The sequence below is a fragment of the Ammospiza caudacuta genome, chromosome 12, assembly GCF_027887145.1.
Source record: "Ammospiza caudacuta isolate bAmmCau1 chromosome 12, bAmmCau1.pri, whole genome shotgun sequence".
NCBI classification, from domain to species: Eukaryota; Metazoa; Chordata; class Aves; order Passeriformes; family Passerellidae; genus Ammospiza; species Ammospiza caudacuta.
In genome coordinates, this window is record NC_080604.1 from 5197699 (window position 1) to 5222168 (window position 24470).

The 24470-nt window shown below is 41.8% G+C and overlaps 1 protein-coding gene and 1 non-coding gene across 2 annotated transcripts in view; both read right to left on the reverse strand.

The window, feature by feature from the left end:
* IARS1 (isoleucyl-tRNA synthetase 1) overlaps positions 1 to 23383 on the reverse strand; it is a 95586-nt gene extending 72203 nt beyond the window's left edge. The window contains exons 1-9 of the mRNA XM_058813121.1: positions 23314 to 23383; positions 21527 to 21616; positions 18744 to 18863; positions 18149 to 18305; positions 17584 to 17703; positions 14782 to 14864; positions 6832 to 6949; positions 4184 to 4331; positions 2940 to 3027 (exon numbers count right to left, since the gene is read on the reverse strand). Coding sequence (XP_058669104.1) covers positions 2940 to 3027; positions 4184 to 4331; positions 6832 to 6949; positions 14782 to 14864; positions 17584 to 17703; positions 18149 to 18305; positions 18744 to 18862 — 833 coding nt within the window. The 5' untranslated portion in view covers position 18863; positions 21527 to 21616; positions 23314 to 23383. The remainder of the gene's footprint in view (positions 1 to 2939; positions 3028 to 4183; positions 4332 to 6831; positions 6950 to 14781; positions 14865 to 17583; positions 17704 to 18148; positions 18306 to 18743; positions 18864 to 21526; positions 21617 to 23313) is intronic.
* Positions 20859 to 20990, reverse strand: LOC131563273 (small nucleolar RNA SNORA84). The gene has a single exon (XR_009275285.1). It is a non-coding gene; the product is annotated as a small nucleolar RNA SNORA84 (small nucleolar RNA).
* Positions 23384 to 24470: the final 1087 nt, after the last annotated feature.

The window sequence follows — 24470 nt, forward strand, 5'->3', positions numbered from 1 at the left end:
TTCTTCTATTAATTTCTTCTATTAACTCAGCTTTGCTTGCAGGCCAGCTGTCAAGCCCCTCCATACCAGCTCAGCACACACAATATATCCTCTAGGAATAGGGGAGATTTCTATTTTAAACCTCAGCTTTGCAGATGGTTTATATGTTTTTACATTACAAACAGCTTTAGGAATGCTTGAGGTGCTTAATCAGGATCAGATGAGAGAGAAGCATCCCAGTGCTCAGCCACACAGATACAGAATGTGAAGCACCAAAATTGGCTTAAAAAAAAAAAAAAAGTAGTTATATTTTTTTAACACAAGTCAGACAAAGGTAAAGGTTGTGGATCATATTCCTGATTTTCATTTTGGGATCTGAAGTGCTTTGTTTCTCAAAGTCCTGGACTTCAGGTTGAAAATTTATACAACGGTGCCTTCTTGTGACCTAAGGTGTAGCAGTAAGGTTTCTTTAAAATCACTTCAGCAATCCTTCACTCTCAGGAGATCAGAAATCTCTGGTTTGGATTCTTTAGAATCCAGAAAGAGACAACCAGGGAAAACAGTGTGAAGAAATTAAATGTTTAATATGCCAAAGGACTGAAATCTAACACAAGGGGAGAGAAATGCTCAACAATCACATCCCACCTCTGCTAAATAAAACAGGAATCCACTGAATGGCCAAAATTGGGTTTATACATCCAGACACACTCATGAGGGCAAAGCAGCCAGTTCAGGGGACTTCAGACACTGAACATTTTCATCAGACCATTCCTGACCTCAGCCTGATCCTGCTACAGATTTTGTTCTATCAATTTCTCCCTCAAGGGCCTGACTTCTTGAGAATTTAAAAGTGAGCTGAAGGAAGAAAACGTTAAAAGAAGAAGTGGTAAATTTCATTTCCATGAATTTAGATACTTGTAGATCTAAATCTTTCACAGAACCATTCAACTACCAGCTACCTTTTAACTGTCTCACATTTGGGAAAATTAATTTTTACATAACAGAAAAACTGGAGCATGACCAAAACCAGAAAAGAAATCAGCTTGAGAACAGACCATAGCACTAATACAAAAAGAATTAAAATATACTGTTCTGCAAAGAGATTTGCTAGCAGCCTTATAGATTGGCAGAGGTTAAAAAAAATAAGTTTAAAAATAATCAGAGATTGGAGAGGGTGAGTGGTGGTGTTAGGGACATAAATACAACACCTGAAATGTTCATGATTGCCTTAAAGAGCAGGATCTTCCAATTTCTGATGAAGACACCACATCAAAAGAAGGCCAAAATGTTCTGTGCACTCCTGATACAGAATGACTGCAGTCACACTGAAGTTAAATGTGCAGTATTGCATTAAAAGAAGAGTTTGGAAACAAAAGACAAGAGATCAACAAATTTAATCTATGAGCTACCTTGCTTCTTTTTTAAGCCTAAAGCTAATGTATTTGAAAATACTTAAGAACATAAAATGGTTTTGATAGAAGTTTTTAGACACTCTGAACAGGTTTCAAAAGACCAAAAAGGAACAGAGTATCTGTATTTCCCAAGAGAACTGAAGCACTGATGGACCTAAAAACCACTGAGACAGATCTAACAACCTGATTCAACTTCAAGTGATGGACAGTTTCTAGTAAGAGAAGTGCTAAAGAATATAAAATGTGGATTTGTCAAGAACAAGGCACACAAAGCCAAAATTTTTGGGGCAGAATTGCCAGCTTAGACAGCAAGCAATCAGATCAAATTTAGGTCTCAATGTTAGTGAGAGCTTTGACACTTTATCATTCCAACACACAGAGATATGGAACTGGAGGATACCCCAGCACTTCAAGAGAAAGTTGCTGTTAATTCAGTATCAGACCAACAGAAAATCCCCAGTGGGGCCTGGCACGACCAGCCTGACACTGTTCAGTGATTCCACTGATGACTCAGAGGGGAGGGAAAAACTCCAGAGATCACAAGTTCAGCCAAGCCTGAAGAATGAGAGCACTGAACATCATCCTCAGAAACTGAACACCAGCTTAAATTGGTACAGACCAAGTGACAGATTAAGAGCATTCTCAGAGAGGGGGGAAGGGCAGAAATCAATGCAGAAATCTAAAATTATTCAACTGTCACAGTATGAACCATCAGAACAGGAAACATCTTAAACATTCCAGCTCTGCATTTCCCTAATTTAATGATTACATGTAACTGCTTAGCTGAAATATCCTCTACTTTTTCAATTTACAGCTTTCAAATGCTTGATAAAAAGACTAAAATAGAAATAACTGATGCCAGTGAAGAAGGGTGTTATTCTCAAAACCATTTCTAGTCTTTATTTTTTTATTGTGGTTATGTGGGGTTTTATAGGGTTTCCTGGTTTGTTTGTTTGTTTGAATAAAGTGAACAAACAAATATTTGTTGTATTTGACCTCTTCAACAGGCTGCTGGTTTATATAAAATGTTTAAGAGAAGCCAAGGCAGACATTTTGTCTAAAGAGCTACAGAATTTAATATCTACACCCCCTGCCCAGCCTGACTTCTCAAATAATTCCTCTTTTTCCACCTAATCAAGATGAGTAAGCAGCCTACAGAAAGCAATGGCTGCCACTAATTAGAGAAGTAATATTTATTTGCTAAAACCAATGGGATTGCTTTGCCCATTTCCCTTTAAATCTTTACATCATGTGTAGAAGAAGGAAGAAGGCACCTGGACCACACCTCCAGCATTTTCTCAAACTTTTACCTTTATCTAAACACAAAGGAGAAGGGTGGACTATGGAACCTTTATTCCCCACTACAATACAGGGACCCAATGAAACTTTTTTTCTATTTGTAGCTTCACGTACAAGACCAATCTGTTCCAGCAAATTTCAATTCCTTTTATAGATTTTTGAAATATAAACACAGATGCAGGGAAATCCATCTTCTTAACATTTAGAAAAACACTGAAAGCTAGCAAGTATAATAATTTATGTACTTGCCTGTCAAGTATCTGATATTCACTGTCAGATTTGTACAGTGCCACCAGCCTGGACTCCATCAAAATGTAAATCTTCCCTGTGGCTTTATCTAGAATATAAAATAAAACAGGAGTTTAACAAATCTCAGTTTAATCCCCTCATTTGCACCATTATGAAACCTTTCAATGTATGCAAGATATTGTAACAATAAAACTGCCCAAATAATCCTTTACTACTTTCCAGCTACTTTTTCTCCACTCAGCCAGTTAAGGAACACTTTCCAAAGGCTAAGTTTAAACAGAAACCACAGGATAAAACCCAGGCCACTGATTTTCAGTGTGTTTTGTTGTTGCAGAGGCAGAAATAGCTTGTCTATTATTGCTGAGTCAAGTAAAAAAGCAATTGAGAAGTTTCAGTAAATTGTAACTGAAACTGGAAAATGGACAATGACTGCATAAAATCAATATTATTAAGTTGTGAGGTAATGATTGCACTTCATGCAGCCTTCCTGAGATTTGCTATTTCAATTACATGCTTGCATTTCTTTATAAAATAAGTATATACCAACAAAGAAAGTTAACATCAAATTTGAGTGAAATGTTATGAAGAAAACTCATTTTCTATCCCAAACCAGCCTGATTTCCTAACTTCAATGACAAATTTTATTCAGGCTGCTAACTTAGGGTCACTGTCCCACAGCAGTGAGCCAGAGACATCCAAACCCAGCTCAGGGCCTCAGGGAAATGAGGTTATTATTTCTGAAAATACCCAGTATTCTTTTTAAGATGACCAAATTTATGTTAAAACTTTTGAAAACTGAAACATACTTAGTTCTCTTCAAAGAAAGAAAACCCAAACAGGTGGAGTTCACTGCAAAGGCCTGCACAACCTCATGTTTAACACACAACAGATTCATGAGGTTATGTTGAAACTGGAAATTCCTACTCACTATTTTACTTTATAAAAAAAGGGGGAGATGTGTTTGTAGATGAAGGTATAATTAAAGACTACAAACACACACACCTTTATTTATTATTCTTTATTTCATCTATCTGCATTTTGTAAGGAAGAGTCCTCTCAATTCATGTTAAATAACAAGAGCAGAGCAGCTGCAAATCATCAGCCACATCCAAAGTGGATCTCATCCTTCACACTATCACTGGTTCAACCCCAGAAAGTTCTGTAGATTTCACATAAACCAGACTAAAATACAAAACATAAATACATGTCCACAGGCCCTGAAGGAAGAGGTGTTCCACACTTGCCTCTGAGTTTTACATACTGCAGTTCTGGGTTAACACACAGGGCCAGGTTGCTGGGCAAGGTCCAGGGAGTCGTGGTCCAGGCAACAAGAGAAACACTTGGATCTTCCTCCAGAGGGAAACTCACAGTCACTGAGGGATCCTGAACATCCTGAAACACAATTTAACATGCCATGTTCATCTGGGATGGAAAAGGTGAAGTGGGAACATTAAAGTCAGAATAAAGCAATCACTGAGCTCCTCATTACACCAGCGCAGCCTGCCAGTCCAACCAGGCCACAGGGTTAAAATCCCCCATTAGCAGGGAGATTTGGGAGATTTGCTGCCAAAACACCAAAGAAAGACGAGTGCAGTTCCTATAGGCACCTCTCATGACCCCATTTTCAAAGTTCAGAACCAATCTCAAGGGTCAGGAAAATGAGGAGTTTCTCAGATACTGAGAAATACTTAGATACTGCTAAAAAAAGCCTTTTCCACATTTTCTTCTGCAGCCAGGGATTAGGAAGAACGGCCATCACATAAAATGATTCATCTCTAATTAAGAAGCTGTTGTTAACAAGGGGGGAAAACATTTGGGGTATTTAAAAAACAAGGGTATGTCAATATTTAAGAGTAAAAAACCTCAGGGAAGGAGACCTTTGTCAGCTACACTATAAAACTTCACCTTTAAATGAATCCTAAAAATCCCCTGAAAAGAAATTTTTCTTTCAGCCAACTACAACCTTATTCAGTCACTTCACATTTCACATATGATGAAAAGCTGCTTGTAGAAAACAAGTCTAGGCCTGTAAATGTGAAATTTTCCCTTTGGAATCCCACATGCCAGCTCAGAGGGTGCCATGCACAGCGACCCTCAGCCCTAAATTGGTGCTGTGGCCAGGGCTCTGCTCTCCATTCAGCATCATGGAACACTCACTGGCATCATGGGACAGGCAGCTATTTCTGTCTGAGCTGAGGGCTGCTCCAGAGGGAATTTGCTGTGAACATCTGGTGCAGTCAACAGTAAAACATAAATATTACATAAGCCATGGCCCAGGCTCAGTACCAGGCAGAGATGGAGCCCTCGGTTCTGGTGAGGCAGCACTGCAGGCTCCTCACTGATCTCACCAAGGAGATAAAAACAACTGGGAAAGTATAAAAATACCCTCCAGGCTGGCAGGTAATGTGTTGTGTAGGGTTTTAGCTGTTAGAATTTCACCTGCAGACACCATTTCCTCAGTTTAACGCAGTAGCAGCTGCTGGCATTGACAACTCCAGTGTGCCTTGGACACCCAGCTCTGGCTCTGAAGGTGCTTTTTGTGCTCCTGATCTGTGTCCCAGCTCTCAGAGGATCAATAAACAGCAGCCAAAGGCTGCTTTCCACTGAGAGAAAGGCAACAGCTGCCTCACACCCAGGAATGACTGTGCTCACAAACAATACATCCTGCCAGCTCACAGACCCACAACTTCCAAACATCACTTCTGGCAGATGAGAAAGGTAATTTGTGCATAGAGTGGCAGAGCAGCATCCCACCCACACACACCTCTGGTTCTAGAGTAAGAAACAGCATCTAAATATTTCATTAAGACTCAAGAAGAGAAAAGAGCTTCAAGCTTTATTATGGAAAAAGAGAACATAGATACACATACAAACTTTCAAAAAAGTATTTTTCCTAAAGAAATCTCATTTATCTGAGCCTGTATGAAATGTCAGCCAATAAGAGCAAGAAAAGTAATTATTTCAGTTGTCAGTCACAAATATCAAGATCTCTTTGCAAATCTCTCTTTCATAAATCACAAACCATTTTTTCTTCAGTACAAATGCCCTCCAGCAACACTGAAAGCTCTGGTATCTCTCTGGTATCTGTGGGCTGCATTGTACTCCAAGTCTATTTAAACATTTGTTTTAAAACCACTATTTTTGGCCAGAAAACTGGCCTTTTTTAGGCAAGATATAGAGACCAGATGTACAATCTGTGCTAGCTCTCTGCTCTCACAATGCAAGTGGAAGATTTACAAGGTGAGGATGTGGAGGCCTGGGTCAGGATTGGAGGGGATACAAAACCTCTGTCTACAAACTAACATGGAATTTGGAAAATTGGGACACAAGTTCTGCCTTCACATACATGAACATGAGTTTGTTGCAAGTGAGAAGCTGCACTTGCTTCATCTTGTCACTCATTTTTAAAGGAACATTTTATAAACCACAGTAAATCCTGCATTATATTGGGTAGAACATTTTCTGGTGTTTCCCAATGTAAATTAATGATTTTTAGAAGAACCATTATCCTACAGCTACAGAGTCTTTGACATTCCTTACAAATTTCCTCACAGAAGATTCAAACCCTGCCAAAGATCCTCTTCAGATGTGCACAGACAGGGACAATGCAGCTCTGCTCTGAAAATCCACCACTGCAACAAAGCCTTGAGAGCACAGAGAGGGAGGAGTTTGCCACAACAAAAAAAGTGGGTACTTTAAACATCTGTAAGTAGTAACCAAGGAAAAAGTCTAAGATCAACTGATCCAATCAAATACATCAAAATATGACTAAAAAAACCAATTTACCTAGATTTTACCACCAATTTGGAGTGTAATGACATGTTTAGGAACCACCAAGTGAAAAGAACAAAAGCTTTACAGAAGAAAATAGAGAAATCTGATTGCAACTTACCTTGTAGTTCTGATGGGACTCAAAGTTGGACAGGGGGGTGTTGCATGCAGTAGAAAAAGGCATGACCTTAACCCCTCTATACACCAGGCCTTTGTCATAGAGCTGCTTGAAAACCCACCTGGAAGTACACAAGGAACAAGGAATGACTTGGTGTTTCACATTTAGTAAATAAACTGTAACATTGATTTTACAATTTCTGCTCTAGCTGGAGTTTCTTTCTGAATGACACTTAAAAAAAAAAAAAACACCATAAACTAAAGACAATATTTGCAAGTCAAAAGGCAGAGAGATAATTGATACAACAACTGCATTTCTGGCAGATTTTGGCTTTGGATGGTACTAGCAGCTTGGTATTCCATGCAGTGGTGCACAGCACAAGGATTAACCAGCAATATGGATTTGTGTTCCATGTAAATCCCTTCTCATATTTCCTGAATACAAAGATCACCTGAAATTTGAACATTTAACAAGGCTGAAATCAGTCATAACTTATAGAAGAGCTGTAGTGACATGGCTGCTCACCTCTCACATGATCTTAATTTTCTGCTGCAGCAACCAGAGCTGCAGCAGAGACACAGACACAAATCAGAGTCATCTCAAGTAAATCCTGCTCATCTGAGAGCATTTCCACAGGAGACCACAGTTAACCATGAACTCAGTGCTGCAATTTAATGTTCTACTTTGAACTCAGATCCTCACCAAGACATCAGTCTCACACCAAGGTCTAACTCTGCTTAGGAAATCATCAGTTCAGCCTGGAGCATAGCTGGAGCCTTATGTTTTCTTGAAATAATCAAGACAGCAATATTAATATTGCAAGTGACAAAGTGAGTCAGTGTTCAAGGTGAATGGAAGCTGGCAGAGAAACTCTTCACACAACTCAAGGTGTCCATGTGATGGAGAAACCCTGAATGCCCAGGGTTTCCTCAAGGATCATCAGCATTTATCAGCTTCTCCCATCCTGCTGACTTGCACACTCAGTGGCACAGCCTGCAGGCTGTAAGGCAGGAGAGGCCAAGCCTTAAATAATCCTGCCAGCTTCAACTCACAAATCAGAGCTGCTGCAGAGCCTCCTCGTTTGGAATTTCACAGCAAAACTGTTAAACTCTGCTGACTTTAAAAGCTCCTTTATTCAAACTATGTTTTCAAACCATCCTGATCCCTTTTCTGGGTCCCTTTGCAGATAAATAGCTCATTGCTAAGCAACCAACCCAGTCCTGGCAAGCAGCACTTCTTTCTGCAGGCTGTCATTTTGTGCTTGAGAATCTGGACCTGTGTTTCAGTCAGTGTCTTGTCTTCTGTGCTTGAAATTATCATCTTCAACAAAAACCACAAGTAGACTATTGCACTGATTTTATCTGTGGCCCAAAATAAGAATACCAAGAGACATGCCCTGGCTTGCTGACATGGAATTCCTGTGATGCTTTAATCAGAATAATTATTACACTGCAGATTAGGCAGCTGGAGAAAATAGTGAATGTAACACAGAAAAGATGTGCAGTCCAAACAAATTCATCCATGGACCTCCAATAGAAGTCAAAAACTCTGCTATGAGTGGTCATTAACATCAGAAAATTTATATAATCCAAAGTCTGAGATGGAAAAAGCCTCTGAGACCTTCAGCAGCATCAAGTTCTGCCACAGAGGAGCCAAAGCCAGGAGTCTCTCAGAGCTGTGCACTCCTACAAAGGTGCCCCTACCTTACACACAGCTCCAAAGAAACCTTGTTCAAACAAGAAATGTCACCAACAGCAAGATGTGGCTGCCTGACCCCCAACCTAAATCTGAAACACAGCAGTGAGTGACTATTTTAAGGTGGAGATTTTAAATTTATCAACTTAGACTTGTATAAATCCAGATCAGTCTTTTATAAAAATGATCCCTGAATATAGTTTCACCAGCTTTCAGCATATAAATTTGAGCTGGCTAACTGCACAAGTTTTTGTGGGAGTTAAAGTAACTTTAAATGCATGCTTACCCCCTCAGAGCATAATTAATGCAGCCTGTGACAAGTGACAGCATTCCTACTGAAGGTGTTCTATTTGCCTTTCAAAAACAGTAACTGAAACACCTATAGAAAAAGGCTCCACTTGCCTTTCTATAGAACACTGCCTACAGCACACAAAAACTACCCAGAGAAACACTGAATATTTAATTCAGCTGTAAATATAACTGTAAACTCAGGGAGCTGCTCAGCAAAGGTGAGCACTAGTGGAGCTGCCAAGCTCCCAATGCAGGCCAGCATCTCCCTCCTGTGGCAATCCCACCCCACTGCACAGCCCAGGCTCCAGCTGTGCCCTCCGAGCAGGGGTGGGCTCTGAGGGAATCCCTGCCCTGAGCACAGCCCTGTCCTAGGTCCACCATCCCTGCCTGTGACCATGTTCACAGGGGTCTTAGGATGAGGGAAGAGATAAGGATTTGACTCCATATTTCAGAAGGCTTGATTTATTATTTTATGATACATATTAAAACTATACTAGAAGAATAAAAGAAAGGATTTCATAAGAAGGCTGGCTAAGAATAGAAAAAGAAGAATGATAACAAAAGCTTGTGTCTCAGACAGCCTGAGCCAGCTGACTGTGATTGGCCATTAATTAGGAACAACCACATGAGACCAATCACAGATGCACCTGTTGCATTTCACAGCAGCAGATAATCATTGTTTACACTTTGTTCCTGAGGCCTCCAGCTTCTCAGGAGAAAAAATCCTAAGGAAAGGATTTTTCAGAAAGTATCATGGCTACACCTGCCCTGAGCTTCATCCCTGCCCTGAGCTCCTCCATCCCTCCTGCCCTCTTTGGAGTTTGTCACAATCTGTCCCCTCATACAACCATTCCAGCAGAACAAACAGAATTCTAGTTGAGTCAAGTCTGCTGTTTGATGTTATAGCCCTCATTACCACTACACAAATTCTTTTGTTATCTTAAAAAGCACCTAAAATGGTTTCCTTAACAAAAAAGCTGCTGGTGTGTGACCAGCAGAGCTGATTCCCAAAGAGCTCCCTGCAGCAGAGCCCACCTGCCAAAGATGAGATGGTCCTGACAGTAAGAGTCACTGACAGGTAGAGATCATACTTTGATTAAAATCATCACAATATTTTAGGCAATTACCTCACAAAACATAGTGAAAATACATAAGGTTTAACCCTTATGTTTGAAAAATGTTGACACTTTGCAACAAAGGGACCCAGGTTTGTAAGCCAAAATTGAAAATGCAGTGCCTTCTGAAAAAAAAATAATAAACTAAGAAAACCACAGAGCTCCTTTCCAGTAACAAACAAAGCATTTATTCACAGAAATGAGAAATTAAATCCTGTTCCTCTAATTCTGCTACATTTCTCCTCACACATAAATAAATTTAGTTGCATCCTCTTGGCTGTGGGAGCAGCACTCAGACTTTTACCGAAGAAAAATGCAGTTTGGGAAAAGGCACAATTCAAGATGCATATTTCAGCTTCTTGTTCAAAGAGAATCTGGTCCCTAAAGGTGCAAGGAGTGTTTAACTTCCAAAGTGGTAAGAGTTTGTTGTTCCTGAAGTGTCATGGGGGTCAAGCCCAGTCAATAACAAAGCCTTGCTCTCCCCAGAACTCCCAAAAATCCAGAACCTTCCTGCAGAATTTGTTCAACCAAGTCACACACACAGCACACAAACAGCACATGGATACAACCAAACTCCTGCAAATGGAAGTTTTGCTTCTAAAAAATACTGAATCAGTCAATGCAGCACTGCAAACAGCCCTGGCATCCCACATCCAGCACCCCTCATACCCAAAAGCAAGCTGCACTTCTCAGATACCTCCATCCAGCTCACGTCAAAGAGAAGGTTTGATCTTGGAGCTCCCCAAGCCCTTCATGCCATTCCTTTGAGGGATCAAGGGGCTCTGTCTGCAATGATCAGTATCTGAGGGTTTTCTAAGGGTTTGAGAACTCCAATCTTTCCACAAAACTACCTCATAACTGAGATTTATTTTCAAACACATAAAGTGCTTTCCCCCCTTTTTTCCTCTGTAAAGAGCTCTGTAGCCATTAGGACAGCAGGATCCAGAGGTCTATGATTTCAACATATCCATGGTACTTCAGGTAAATGGACAAAATTATTGCTGTGTGACCTCACATCAGTTCACACCAAGATAAAAGCACAATTTTATAACCTCTGTAGACCCACCAAACAAATCCAGGCACAAACACCACACTATGTAAGAAGCCTGTCATTTTAAATTCAGCAAACACTGCATCCTAACAGCACCATGGGAAGCAGAAATCCTGAGGAAAAGGTTTTCCTACAACTCATGGACAACACTTGAAAAACAAGAGGAAATTAAAAGTAAAGCAACATGCACAAACGGATGCTTAGGGACAAAAAAAAAAAAAAGAAGTACTCAAAAAACACTGGATGTGAATCAGAAAAATCATAAGCCTAAGTGGAACATGAATTCCAATAACAAACACAACCTATCTTTAGAATAGCAGCTTGGAAAGACAGCTCCTGAAGAAAGGCATGAAAAGTATTTCTTTGTTCCAAGGCCTAGGAATTGTTGAGTACAGAAGTTGTTAAATTCTGTGTTAAACTAGCACTGAAAGCTTTAAAATCCTGGCATACAGAGATCATCCTGTTCCAGGTCTACCCTCCAAGCTGTAACCTTCAGAGGTGTGTGTTTGTTGAGAGATTCTGGGTGAAGCCAGAAATGCAAAATACCTGCATAACAGTAAATCTGAATATCTAAAACTGATGCTAGACTTATCCCAAAGGTCAGCCATAGGGCTGCAGTTTTCCTCCTCCAAAATACAGGTAAGGAGATACAACAAGACTGGAATGGTGAGAAGGTAACAACAAGGAGACTAGAGAACTTAATGCACAAAAGAAACACAAGAATGAGGGGAAAAAATACAGATAACTCATGGAAAAGTGGGCAAACCACACTTCTTATCACCAGTATCTCTCTAGAGAATCGTTAGTCATGGAATACACAATACAACAGGGATTTCTATTAGGAGAAATCTATTTCTAGAAATCTACTGGGAGAATTTCTATTCAGAGATCTGTTGCTCTGACATCATTCTGGTTTAGTGCTGGGTGCTGGGCCTGTCTCAGGGTGTGAGCCCAGCTCTCCAGGGCAGCTCCTCCCACAGCTCTGTCACCAAGGGCTGTCTCTACCAGCTCAGCCCGCAGTTGCTCGTTTGGGCACTAGATGGTGACAGGAATCTGCTCGAGCCACCCTTCAGAGGAGCAGGAGGAGAGGAAAAGCCCTGACATCACCTGGGGATGCAGAACATCCCCTCATCCCACCTGGGTTGCTTTTCCCAGGGGTGAACCCACACCCAGCACTGAGGACAATCATTTACAGTTATTCCAACTCCCAAAGGTTTCTTTCAGACACCTCAGTGAGAAGTTTAAGCTCCCATCAAACTCCTCTCCATTTCACTGGATGTGCCTTGTGGCTGTATGAAGAAAAGGCAAGAAGATATTCCATGTTTGTGCCATGCCAGCTCAAGAACATCACTCACTGCACTGTTCCAGTGAAGGGCACTTCTTAATTGAGATCCAGCTGGCTGCAGGACAAGTTGTACAGAGCTTTTAAGTTCTAATTCTATTTAAGTTATTCAGTATGTGCAGAGCTGATTGGATCTTAACATGCAAAACCAGTGCAGTATCACCTCTCACTGACACCAACCTTCAATCCTCCCCTGAAAAATTCTGCCAGGATACCACAATTCTACCAGTGAATGTTTTGTTTTAAGTCAAAATTTAGCAGGCTAAAAATTCAGTTTAGTCAGTCATCATATGACAGCATCAAAATGCCAACAAAGTAGTCATTTCCACCAGACCAATTATAAAGATAAAGAAATGCTCTCCAACATTCTGAGCTTATTAAGATTGTTTTGTAGTGATACCATACAACAGATGTATTTGGTGTCTGAGTCCTAAATACTCCAAATCTAAAGGATTTGGATCAAATCAGCCACCACTGAAAACAACATTTATTACCAGTATTAGATTTTCTCCCTGAACTCAACAGAAACAAGGAAGAAAACACCACATGTCACAAAGAAATTCCAGAGTTGCAGGAAAAGCTACAGACTAGAAAAAAAAACAACCTAAACAGACTGGTTGAGCTGATTATATGACTAAAGAGAAACTCCTCACCATATTTTAACCACAAAACCTACAGATGCTAAGCCCACTCCCATTTTCATAACCAGGTTATTTTTTCTGGACCTAAAATCATCATTGTACTCCCACAGACAGAACAACAGCAAGGTCAAACCACTGGACAGGGCAACATGGTCTCCAGGGCAGCCAATGCAGAAATTAAGCTACAGTTTCTCCATTGTACATAGCTGGACACTAAATTTAAAACTTTCAGGGATTTCAAAAGGAGCACAGAAAAAATTGAATCAATTGTGAGAGAAGCATTCTAGAACCTACAGCTCAAATTAACACTCCTGAGGGACGTGCAAAGTAACTTCAGTAACACCTTGTGGGTCTGATGATTGCCTGGCTAACCATTTAATTTGTTTAATTTTTAGGAAATAGGGCATTACCCTGCCAAAAGCACCACTCTAAGTGCAGTGACAGAGCTCTCTTTAAGCATCTTCTGCTTCAGCCCTGTGAGAGTCCTAGGAGACTTCCCAAAAAAACCCCAATTTTTAAAACAGAAAATGTTTCATTACAGGATTTAACAGAAACTTAACAGTATCAGGAAGCAAAAAAAGTACAAAATTAAGAGGCTGTCTGCCTACATGCTTCCTGAAATCTCACTGAGTTTTCAGATCCAATATAATGTAGAGTTTGTATCAAATCAGGCATTAGAGGAGGTGATCTCTGTAACACAGGTCAAAGACCAGAAATTGCCTTTTGAAGAGGTGGTGGGATAAAAAAGTCACCAAAAAAAGGCTCGGGCTGCTGAGAGAGACCCTGCACCTAGCTAAAGGCAGGTTTGGTTTTTAAGCTGCCCGTTAAACAGGATTTGAGGTGCCACTAAGTATTTCTGTAATTTACAAAATGAAGGTTTCTTGTCAGTTTTGGCTTTATAATTATGCAGGGTTTCTTCAGCTGAGTGAGTTAAACATCTGCTGCCTTCCCACCATCTCTCCACTGCTCACTGAAATCTCACTGGCACCTCAGTCTCTGCAGTGGCTTCTTTTAGATGTCTCTGCAGGGACATCTAAAAGCTCTGTCAATCCAGTGGCAGCACTTTATGAAACTACACAATTAAAGCTGATTAATAATGCTAACATTACCAAATATTCAATACTTCATTATGCACATAATTTGCTTTTCAATGGATGTTGAATTCACCTTGTGATTCTATCACCCAAAGGATTCACAGCTGCCATTTCTTCACTGTGTTAAACCAACCTGCTCATCCTTAACCTGGAAGGTTTTCTTGTCTTCTGAAATCCCAACAGAACCTGAACACATTGCCAAAATACCCAAATTTTATTAAGCTCTGCACCAGGAGTCCACGGCAGTTGTCAAACTGTGCTGCCAAGAAAAAGATAACAGCAGATTCACAGCCTCTAAAATCAGGCTTGAAGGAGAGGTTTGGAGCTAAACTGAGCTTGGACAGTTTGCCATTTACAGCTGACAGTGTGAAGAACATCAAGAATGCAGAGCTAGAATGTAATTTCCTAAACCAACCAAGGACCATATTAATAGATCTTCAGAAGTGCTTTGAAGCTGGCATGGAGCAGTAAGATTTCAGGGCAGTGTTGGTGCACTTTATTTTGCAAAGCCCTGCTATCCTGGAGAAGGAAAAAAATGGGAAAATTCATTCCATCACTTGGACATCAAGAGATTTCACATCACTTTAATTCCTCTGCCTGATGTTTTAGAAAATGCATTTGGCATTTTCTGAGCAGTTCCAGTGACACATGGACCAATACATGTTTGCAATGAGTGAAGCCTTTCTCACATTTCAAATCCCCAAAGCAGTGAGTGTTCACTTACCACACAGACTCCATGAACTCAGGGTAAAGAGTTTTATAGTCATTTTCAAAGTCAATCCAGCGTCCTAATCTGGTAACACTGAACTGTTAAGACACAAAAACAGATGGAAAGGCATCTTAATAATGCATCAGCAGGATACATTACAAATATTTATTCTGTAAAATAAAAATCAGCTGGATTTTAAGTGCAGTGTTGTCCCATCTCAATGAAATACATCTACAAAGTATTTTAGCCTGATAATAGTTCCAAACAATGTACTCATACAGGCAGAAGTAAGGAAGGAATGAAACCATGAGCATGGTTATTTAGAACCAAGGTCACACATCAGGTAAATGTGTTCAACACAGCAAGAACAGTAGATCATTGGACCATCCATCAGATAGAAATGGTGGATCCCCTCAAGGTTCAGCCAAGGTTCAAATGCCTGAAAATTGCTTTTCATGACAGTGGTCACACTTCTATTTTTAAGACTACTTGTTGCAGAGACAGTGAAAACCCAGAACTCTCTCAGCTTTCAGCTCCATCCAAACATGATGTAACTTGAAGACAAAGCAATGCTGAGAGAAATTGATACATGACAAGTTCTCAAACCCTTCCAGGGCCAGCTGCCTTCTGTGCCTGCCCAGAGCCATGAGAGGGCTGCCAGAGCCCCAGCAGTGACAGGTGCCACCCCTGGCTCAGGACAGGCCATGGTCACACTCAGACACTGATGAGGAATGAGCCAGCTGTGGGATTCACTGGGACAAGTGGGATTTCACAGCCACCCAAACCCCCCAGCACTGCAGAGAGCCAAGGCAGGGACAGCTGTCCTGACTCTGCTAACAGAGCCCACACGGAATGGCAGACCAGCCGAGGGAACACAAAACATTCACTCCCTCAGCTCTGCATTTTCATACCACACCTGAGCTCTGACATGGATCAGTTTCCATCCTGACCTTTAAGCCACTCTGACATTCCTCTATAAGATCCACAGCCTAGGATTGATTAGCACAAGGATTCACAGAGTTGGAGCAGTATGTCTGGTCACAGCACTGTGAGATCTCACACAGCCAAGGAACCTTTACTATTTTTTCATAAAGGCTCAAATATTTGCTAACCACTCCAGGCAGAAAACAAATGATCCAACAGGAATGCTGGTAATTCCTCTCACAGCACTATTCCAAAATATTTCAGTTTAAACAAATTTCGTTATTTTTATTTATCATCTAAAATACACATACACACAAGTTTATGAACAAAACAAAAAAAATCCATTCACCACCCAAAAGATCAAGTGCTTGCACTAACCAGCACTGCAAAAACACCAGCTGCTGAAGCACAGCAAGTTAAAAGGTATGGAAAATGAACCACAAATGTTCCAGGTGTGGCTGGGACAAAATTAACTTTCTTCTTCATAGCTGTCCAGTGCTGTGTTCTGGATTTAGGATGGGAATAATGTTGTTAACCCACTGCTGGCTTAGGTGCTGCTGAGTCTTGCTTGTCCCAAACAAGGAGTTCTCAGTTTCCCAGGCTGTGCCAGCCAGGAGCTGCACAAGGAGCTGGGTGGGAGAAGAGCCAGGACAAAGAAAAGCCAGGACAGCTGATCCCAGCTGGCCAAAGGGACATTCCACAGCACAGGACATCATGCCCAGCAGAGAACTGGGGGGACTTGGCCAGGAGCTGTGAATCACTGGGCTGGCCATCACTCGGTTTTCCTGGCTTTTATTCCTCCCTCTGTCCTCTTTTATAATTATTATTATAATTCTAATATTTTATTTTGTTTCAATTAAACTGTTCTTATCTCCACTCTTTGGTACTTGGCTGCCAGCTGGGGTTAAACCACCACAACAAACCAGAATGAATCTTGCTGTTTTTATTTCTAAAAGCAATAAAGAATTATCAATGATGGGCTTGAAATACAACATTTCAGAGTGTAATTTGAAAAAAACAAACTGTCTGCTTTTCATCCAGCCCCTCACTGAGGTTTAGACCACAGTTACTCTACCCAAGGCACCTCTGGTGTCTTCATGCTCCCAAGGGCAAGAGGCAAGTGATACTCAAGTAAGAAACTCCTATTTCCTTGAAAAGAAATACAGCAGGACTAGAAACATGCAGAGGAGTGGGATGTAGTAGAAGAGCCTTTGCAGGAGGAAAAAATTAAACGAATTAGGACTGTTCTGCCTAGGAAAAAAAATTATGGTTAAGATGAAGCTTTATTGGAAATCTTTTTAGAGAACTACCATTCTTCAAACTTGGAGACACCAACACTCTCCCTGTATTCCTGGGATGAAAAACTGACACCAATATTCTCTGGGAAGACTGAGGGTTTACCCACACCTCTCGTGACAAAATCAGATGTGAGAATTTCTGTTATTCCAAAAACACAAGCTGCTGCCCTGCACTCTGGCAGTGAAAAGACTGTGGGGAAGGAGGAGCAGAAAAGCAGTGAGGGTAATGGTAATTTTCTTTAATGGCTCCATTAGAAAACCAGACAGATCTTTCAATTTTCTATACAAGAGAAGACACAAAGAAAGAGACAATGCTCAACATATCTGTTATTTGTTCAGTGTAGCTCATCAGACACTTTCAGCTCCAGGTAACCTGCCAGTAACCTTCTCCTGACAGCACAGCAGTGTCTGTTCCAAGCCACAAAGGGCCTCTTTTTGTTCCCTTTCAGGATCACAGGGGAGAAACACAGGAGCTTAAAGGCATGAGATTTATGCACACAATCACAGAAAATGATGAAGTTCCCCCCACCTGAAACACTTCTGCACAAACACATTTAGAAATGCTCAGCAGTACATGGACTGAGCCTGCACTCACCTCCCACTCCTTGGCATATCTCATGACAATCCCTCTGCACTCTTTGTTGTAAGCTTCAATGCCCATCTTTGCCACGTCCTCTGGCCCTTTAATGCCCAAAGTCTTGTCAATCTCATATTCCTGGAGCATGGAAAACAGCCAAACAAAACAGCCTGTTAGCAAAAGCCTTCAGGAGTCTCCTGGATACTCTGTGTCCTGTGCATTCTAATAAGGCTCAGGGGCCTCCTTTAACCTTTTGGGATTTCATGGGAGCTGCACCTGAACTAGGCAGGGATTTCACAGGCTCACTCTGGTGTGACTGTTTCTTTAGTTTCTTTAGAAAAATAAACAAAACACCACTTTCTGAAATATGAGCCAAATAAATACAGGTTCATAGCAATGACCAGAAGGAAGCTCCTGAACTCACCACACACAAAAGCCAGAGAAACACACTGGACAAGGAACTTCCATTTCTCTTTTAGCAACAATGTCAGGCATAAAAGCAACAGAAATATGAGTGATAAGCAGGGAACAACAGGGAGAGAAGAACCTACAGAAGTATCTGCAGTAAATTCATGACACATACCACAGGCAAGCCATGGCAATCCCAGCCAAACCTCCTCTCAACATGGAAACCACTCTGATGAGCAAATCTGGTCACAATGTCTTTGATGGTTCCTGCAAGAATGTGGCCATAGTGGGGGAGCCCCGTGGCAAACGGGGGGCCGTCGTAGAAGTTGAACCTACAACACAAAACATTCCTCATAAAAACTGCAAAAACTGAGCAGCAGGTCAGTGACAGGTGACTCCATGCTTGCACTACTTGTGTTTCACTTGGAAAATGTCCATTCCTTCCTCCTCCATCATCAGGTGCTGGCAGTGGCACTGCAGGGAACATCCCAGCCTGTTCCATGGCACACCCAGCACAGTGGGAAGAGCTCCTTGCTTCCCTCCCCATTTCTCTTACCAACCCACAAGGCAGGAAATTACAGGTTCATTACAAGGGTTTGAACACTGATCTTCACCAAGTGAAATATAAAGCGACAGCAGAAAGAGCCAGGCTTGCTGCTGGCAAAGGGAGCAGCTGCTGTTTACAGAATCAAGGAAAAACAAAGAGTAACCACAGCCAAGGCAGCCCTGCACTGCCACACACAATTGCTGCAGCTTTTAACAATTCTTACCTAGGTCTGTTCTTTGATTGCTTCAGGCATTCCTTGAAACAATTTAGATTTTTCCAGAGTGTCAAGATCTTCTCTTCCTCGTTTGGAAAGTTTATGTTTTCTGGGACTTGTTGAACCATTCTTTCCCAACAAAGATCGATAAGAGAAAAAGACACATTGAACAGAAGTGAGAAAAAATAACTCTACAAATACAGCTTTTATCTTTCAAACCCACATCACCAATCCGAAGAGCCTGATTCATTGCAGGCATGGAAGCAAGCACTCCATTCTAAAAAAAGCCTAATTTTGACTGACTCACACCAAAGTTTTGGAACAGGAAAAGGATTCTCCATTCATTCAACTAGGATTGTTCCCTTTTTTATCGTGTTTTTATTTCTGTTTCCCAGAGAAAACAGTCAAAGGGAAAATTATGTTTTGGTTACAGGGGTTTTCTTCAGGAAAAGCCTCTGAGTTCAAACTGACCCTTCAGCACCAGTTTTTATCAGAGTTTCACTTTCAACTACTGAAGAAAGAGCAACTTTTCCTTGTTCATCTATTCACAAACTTTTTAGATGTTTAAAGGAGCATTTTCCATCAGGCTGTGCCAGCAATCTCAGATGCCCATAAAAGCAGCCAGACTGCAGAGAGCACAGCTGAAAAACTGCAAAGATGAACATGAGTTTTATAAGTACATAAAAACTTGTACAGGCCACTTGTGTACAAGCAACACAGGGAAGAGGAATTCTCAACACTATTAGGAACACACAGCAGTTGCCTGGTTCCAGAGCTGCTATGAGGTAGAAAGGGGTCAGATGTCAATAAAATGCCACAGCAAGAACTAAACAAAGCTCTGTTTTAAGACAGCAGCTCCCTATAAGGAGAAAATTGGTTATGAAGGTTGTAACAGATGATGCTAAAGGATAAAAGGGTTCTTCCACCTCTCACTTCAGTGCTGCTGTTCCTGAGCACATTTACACCAGAAGTAGCTACTACAGCTTGAGTTGCACTCAGCATTAGAGAATTACAAGTAACAGCACAAGGCCTGAGTTTTGGGATTTACTCAGATTTGTAAATACTGACCATAAAGCAGCAAAGGCAAATGCATGAAGACAATTCTTCCAGATACAGCTGGAGCTCCAAAACATTTCCTTAAACAGAACCCAGAACACCACAAAAACTGCCAGCTCAAGGCTTCAACCCCTATGAAAAAATGTGCTACAGACCAACTCCATCACTTTTGTATTCATGACAAATCATTCTCTCCACTAACAAACCCAAATTATCCTTTATCACATTATTATAATTGAGAATCCCACGACCTGGAGCACAGGCAACACAGCATTTGGAGGGGAAATCAGAGGCTGACAAGGAACATGTGGACATGGCCTGGATGTATTTTGAAAGGTAACAACCAGCCTGAGCACAGTGAGTTACTCTACACAACCTGGAGTTTTCACCATTCTGCCTCAGAGCACTGATTAGACTGTGACTTGATCACAGAGACAATGGAACTGATAAAATAATTCAGCCTTAAAGCTTTTATCTCCCACAAGCCAGCTGACCTGAGGTTTAAGGATCTGCATGTTCTACTCAGCTCCATGTCACATTTTTTCAAAAAATCCCTTTGCCCAGGATTTTTCTCCTGGGAAGCTGAGAAGCCTCAGAGAAAAGGGAAACAATCCTTATCTCATTTGCTTCTCCTGTGTTTTGCTAGTCTGGAATGTGTTTGGAGATTGTGTACCCACAGGTGATTGTTCCATTGCATTCTGCTGGGAGTTGTTTTCACTCTCTGGCCAGTCAGGGCCAAGCTGTGTCAGGACTCTGGAGAGAGTCACAAGTTTTCATTATTATCTTTTTAGCATTCTGTAAGTATCCTTTCTGTACTCTTTAGTATAGTTTAGCATTCTTTAATATAATATAGTAACATAAAACAATAAATGAGCCTTCTGAGAACATGGGAGTCAGATTCACCATTCCTCCCTTTGTCTGGGGCAGCTCAAATACAAACTCAGCTCAGGGATCTGCATGTTCTGCTCAGCCCCAGCTCAGTATAAATCAGCGTAACTCCCAAATCAGTGTAGCTACAAAGTGTCTGGAGCCTGGCCAGCTGCGAGGAAGCAGAGGCAGGCTGGTTCGGGGTGTGCCTGGGGCAGGGCTGAGGAGGCTGCTCAGGGCTCACAGCCTCCCTGCGTTGCCCCAGGGTCACTGTGGGCCCATTCTCCAACTGAAGCACTGCACAGGCACAGCAGTGTCCAGCAACCACAGGGCACAAACCACCACACCCTCAGCAACAGCAGCACTTCACTGCATCAGGAGCGGGGGGGGAAATACTGCTGGGAATTAATGCGCAACCATCACTCCCCGTTATATTTTACAAAATACAAACCAGAATTTTATGGAGATTTAGAATTTTAAACAGAATTTTAAACAGACTGACTTAAAAGGCAAAAAGCACATTGAAAATCTTGCCATGGCTCAAGCTCAGCTGAGAAAAAAAGCCAAAGTACAACAATCATTCTATAGACAGAGGTATGAATACCCCTACAGCACAGAAAAAAAAAGCTTGTTATAAGCAATCTAGTTATTTTCAATCACAAAATAATGGAGAATAACTTCATTACTTTGAACACAGTGTGAGCAAAAACATCACAAACCATATTACAAAAATTATACAAACACATCTAGTAAACCCCACTTTCATACAACACCACATCTACAGAGATCAGAAAACACATGAAGCAGACAAGAAGTGTTAAAGTTTAAGACAATGCACCATTAACTAACTTTTTATTAAGTACACTCACTTTTTTAGAGGATAACAACATTCACTAGCAAAGGTGTCAAAATTTGGAGATTGTGCTACAGCAGTCAGAGACTTAAGCTGGGCTTCTTATCTACAAGCAAAAAAAAACATACATTAAAACCATAAAAGCAAGTTCCCATTAACTTTTTTTAAATATTAATTTTTTAAGAAACAATAAAAATTCAGTTAAAACACCACTATGAATAAAGTGAACCCACATCTGAGAAATATTGCTGTACTTCCCATACATCAGATATGTGATTAAAACAAAGTGGATTTCATTATATTAATCATTTTGTCGCCTGAGAAATGATAAATATAAAAACACAGGATGAACTAAAGGTGAACAAAAGGTTTCTGATTTCCAGGGGTTTATGATCAGTCTCTTATTCTTGTTCCAGTCACCTTCTCCCACAAACTATTCTATAAAAGAGACCAAAGCTCCCTCCAAAGACAAGGAGCTTCCTTTCTCCACATACAGCTGCTTTCTCCAAAGTCAAACAATGCTCCATTTTCCATATTTTCCACATCTAGCACCCATTTCTGTCTTTTCAGGTCCTGTTCTGGAGTAACATCAGTCTAAACCATTCACCTGATCATCAAAATTCTCCATTTCAAGAAGGGGTGCAAACAGCAAAGTTTAAAACAAAAGGAAGGAAGGATGGGAACAGAACACTGAACTACAGAACAAACATTACTTCTGAAAACCTTGTGTCTTATCCAGGGAATAAAACTGCAACACCAGCCCAGCTGTCCCCCTGCAAGGATTTGCTTTAACATTGAGAGGCCAATTAAAACATTGCTAAAACAATAAGCACACTCATCAATTAATGCTGTCCTTAGATACAAACATTTCATACTATGCAAGAGCCCAGTTTTACACTGTATCTTGTGCTGGCTTAGGAAATGTTTGTTGTCATCCTGCTACATTGATTAAAAATGTAACATCATTGGGAACAAAGGAAATCTAGGTTATCTTGAAATAACTTTGAACTACATCTTTTTAATAAAAACTCAGAAACCAGCATCAGCTGAGTTACTGAACACTGCTTTCATGTGACAAATTAATTCTATCACCTGACAGCTGCTTTCTAAAGGTGTCACCACCAAACCGAATTAAAGCCTCAGAAAGGGCGTGGAAGCCAAAGTTTGCTGGAGATATCAAAATCACTGCAGCTGCAGCAATAAAAAGGGTGCATTCATCAACCCCCCAGTTAAAAGGATATTGAAGGGAATGCTTAAGGTATTACACATTGTAAGGGACTGTAAGTTCTTTGTACAAATAACTAAGGAAACCAAGACTTGCTAAGCATGAAGCCCTGCAATACAAATAACTAATGAACTCAAGCCTTGCTAAGCATGAAGCCCTGCAATACAAATAACTGATGAACCCAAGCCTTGCTAAGCATGAAGCCCTGCAATAAGGCACCAGGCTACCCTTTAATAAGCACCTCCTCTAAGTAATCCCTAAATTGCCGAAAAAGCAATAAATCCGCACAGCACCCAGGCAGTAAATCACGCACATGAACGGGACGCTGTACACTCAGAACACACGAGCTAACAACGCCCAAGGCCGCAGGGAGCCGCAAGCCCGGCCGCAGCCGCTCCCGCCGTGACAGCACCGGCACTGCCGGCCCGGGAGCCGCCGCCTCCCGGGACACCCTGAAGGAGCCGCTCCCCGGCACGGCGCTGGAGCCGGCCCGCTCTGGTGTGTCGGACCGGCCGCACGGAGCTCAGCCCGGCCGGGCCGTGAGGGACCGAGGCTCCGGCCGGGCCCCCCCCGCTCACCTCCGTCCCGCCATGATGCAATCGCGCCCGGCGCAGCATGGCCGGAAGCGCCTCCAGGGCCACGGCCAATCGGCGCGCGGCTCTGTGTGGCCGCACAACGGCGCTTTGTAAGGCGGCCACCCATTGGGTGTGAGCTCACTCGGGGCGGCGCGTCACGGCGGCGCGAGGCAGCTCGGGAAATCCTGATTGGGCGGGGCGAGGAGGGGCGGGGCTTGGGGAAGGGGTCGGGCGGGGCAGGGGCGGGGCCGGCAGTTCCCCTCACGGCACGGGGGTGAAAGGAGCTCGGTCCGTCGCAGGGCAGCCGAGCCCAAACCTGGGCAGGAGCTGTGCTGGGCGTCCTGAGAACCCCGCCCGGCTCTGACCCACCGAGAGCAGGACGCTGGGCTTCCCCCAGTAACTGGATACCAAGGGCCTCCACTGAATCCCTCTTGGGAGCTCGACCTTACCTCCGTTAAAGGGATTCTCTTAAATACCTCAAAATATCAATTCTTAAGGTTGTAGCTACAACAGAAGTCCCTCCTTTGCTGCTAAATAAATAAATAAATAAATAAATTTTTAAAACCAAACTTGTAGATGGGTTCTCCCATGTCAAAGAAAACGGTTTGAAAAAATATTATTGCTGGCTGGCAACCACTGAGAAATTACAAAACGTTTCATGATACATCAAAAAAACATTTCCTCCACTTTTCCAGTGGTGAAATCAGCTGTGAAAAGGCTCTGGAAAGGGAAAAATAGAAGTGAGGCAGGAAGGTGAGGGAAGGAGATTTCCCAGCCTGCACACCTGAACCCTGCCCAGAACAGAGCCTGGGGAATGAAGGCCAGGTCAATAATGGCACAAATAGTTCAGCTGTAATGATTTCAAATTGCTCAAAAAATTTATTTACTTATAGAGATGTAGGTACCAATAAAGGTTTCAATAAAAGCTTTATGTTTTGATTTGCAGGACTGGGTGCAGGATGAATTCAGTGGTCTGTGCAGGGCAGTGTCAGTGTGTGGATTAGAGATAATCCAGATGTGAAGGGAGGCACATTAACTGGAATTCTCTCCTGCACAAAGTAGCACAAGGCTCCTTTCTACACACAATTTCCTACATCCTTCTAGAACAGCTAAAAGAAATGCAGACTCAATCTGCACCAAAATGAGAGAAACAGAAGAGA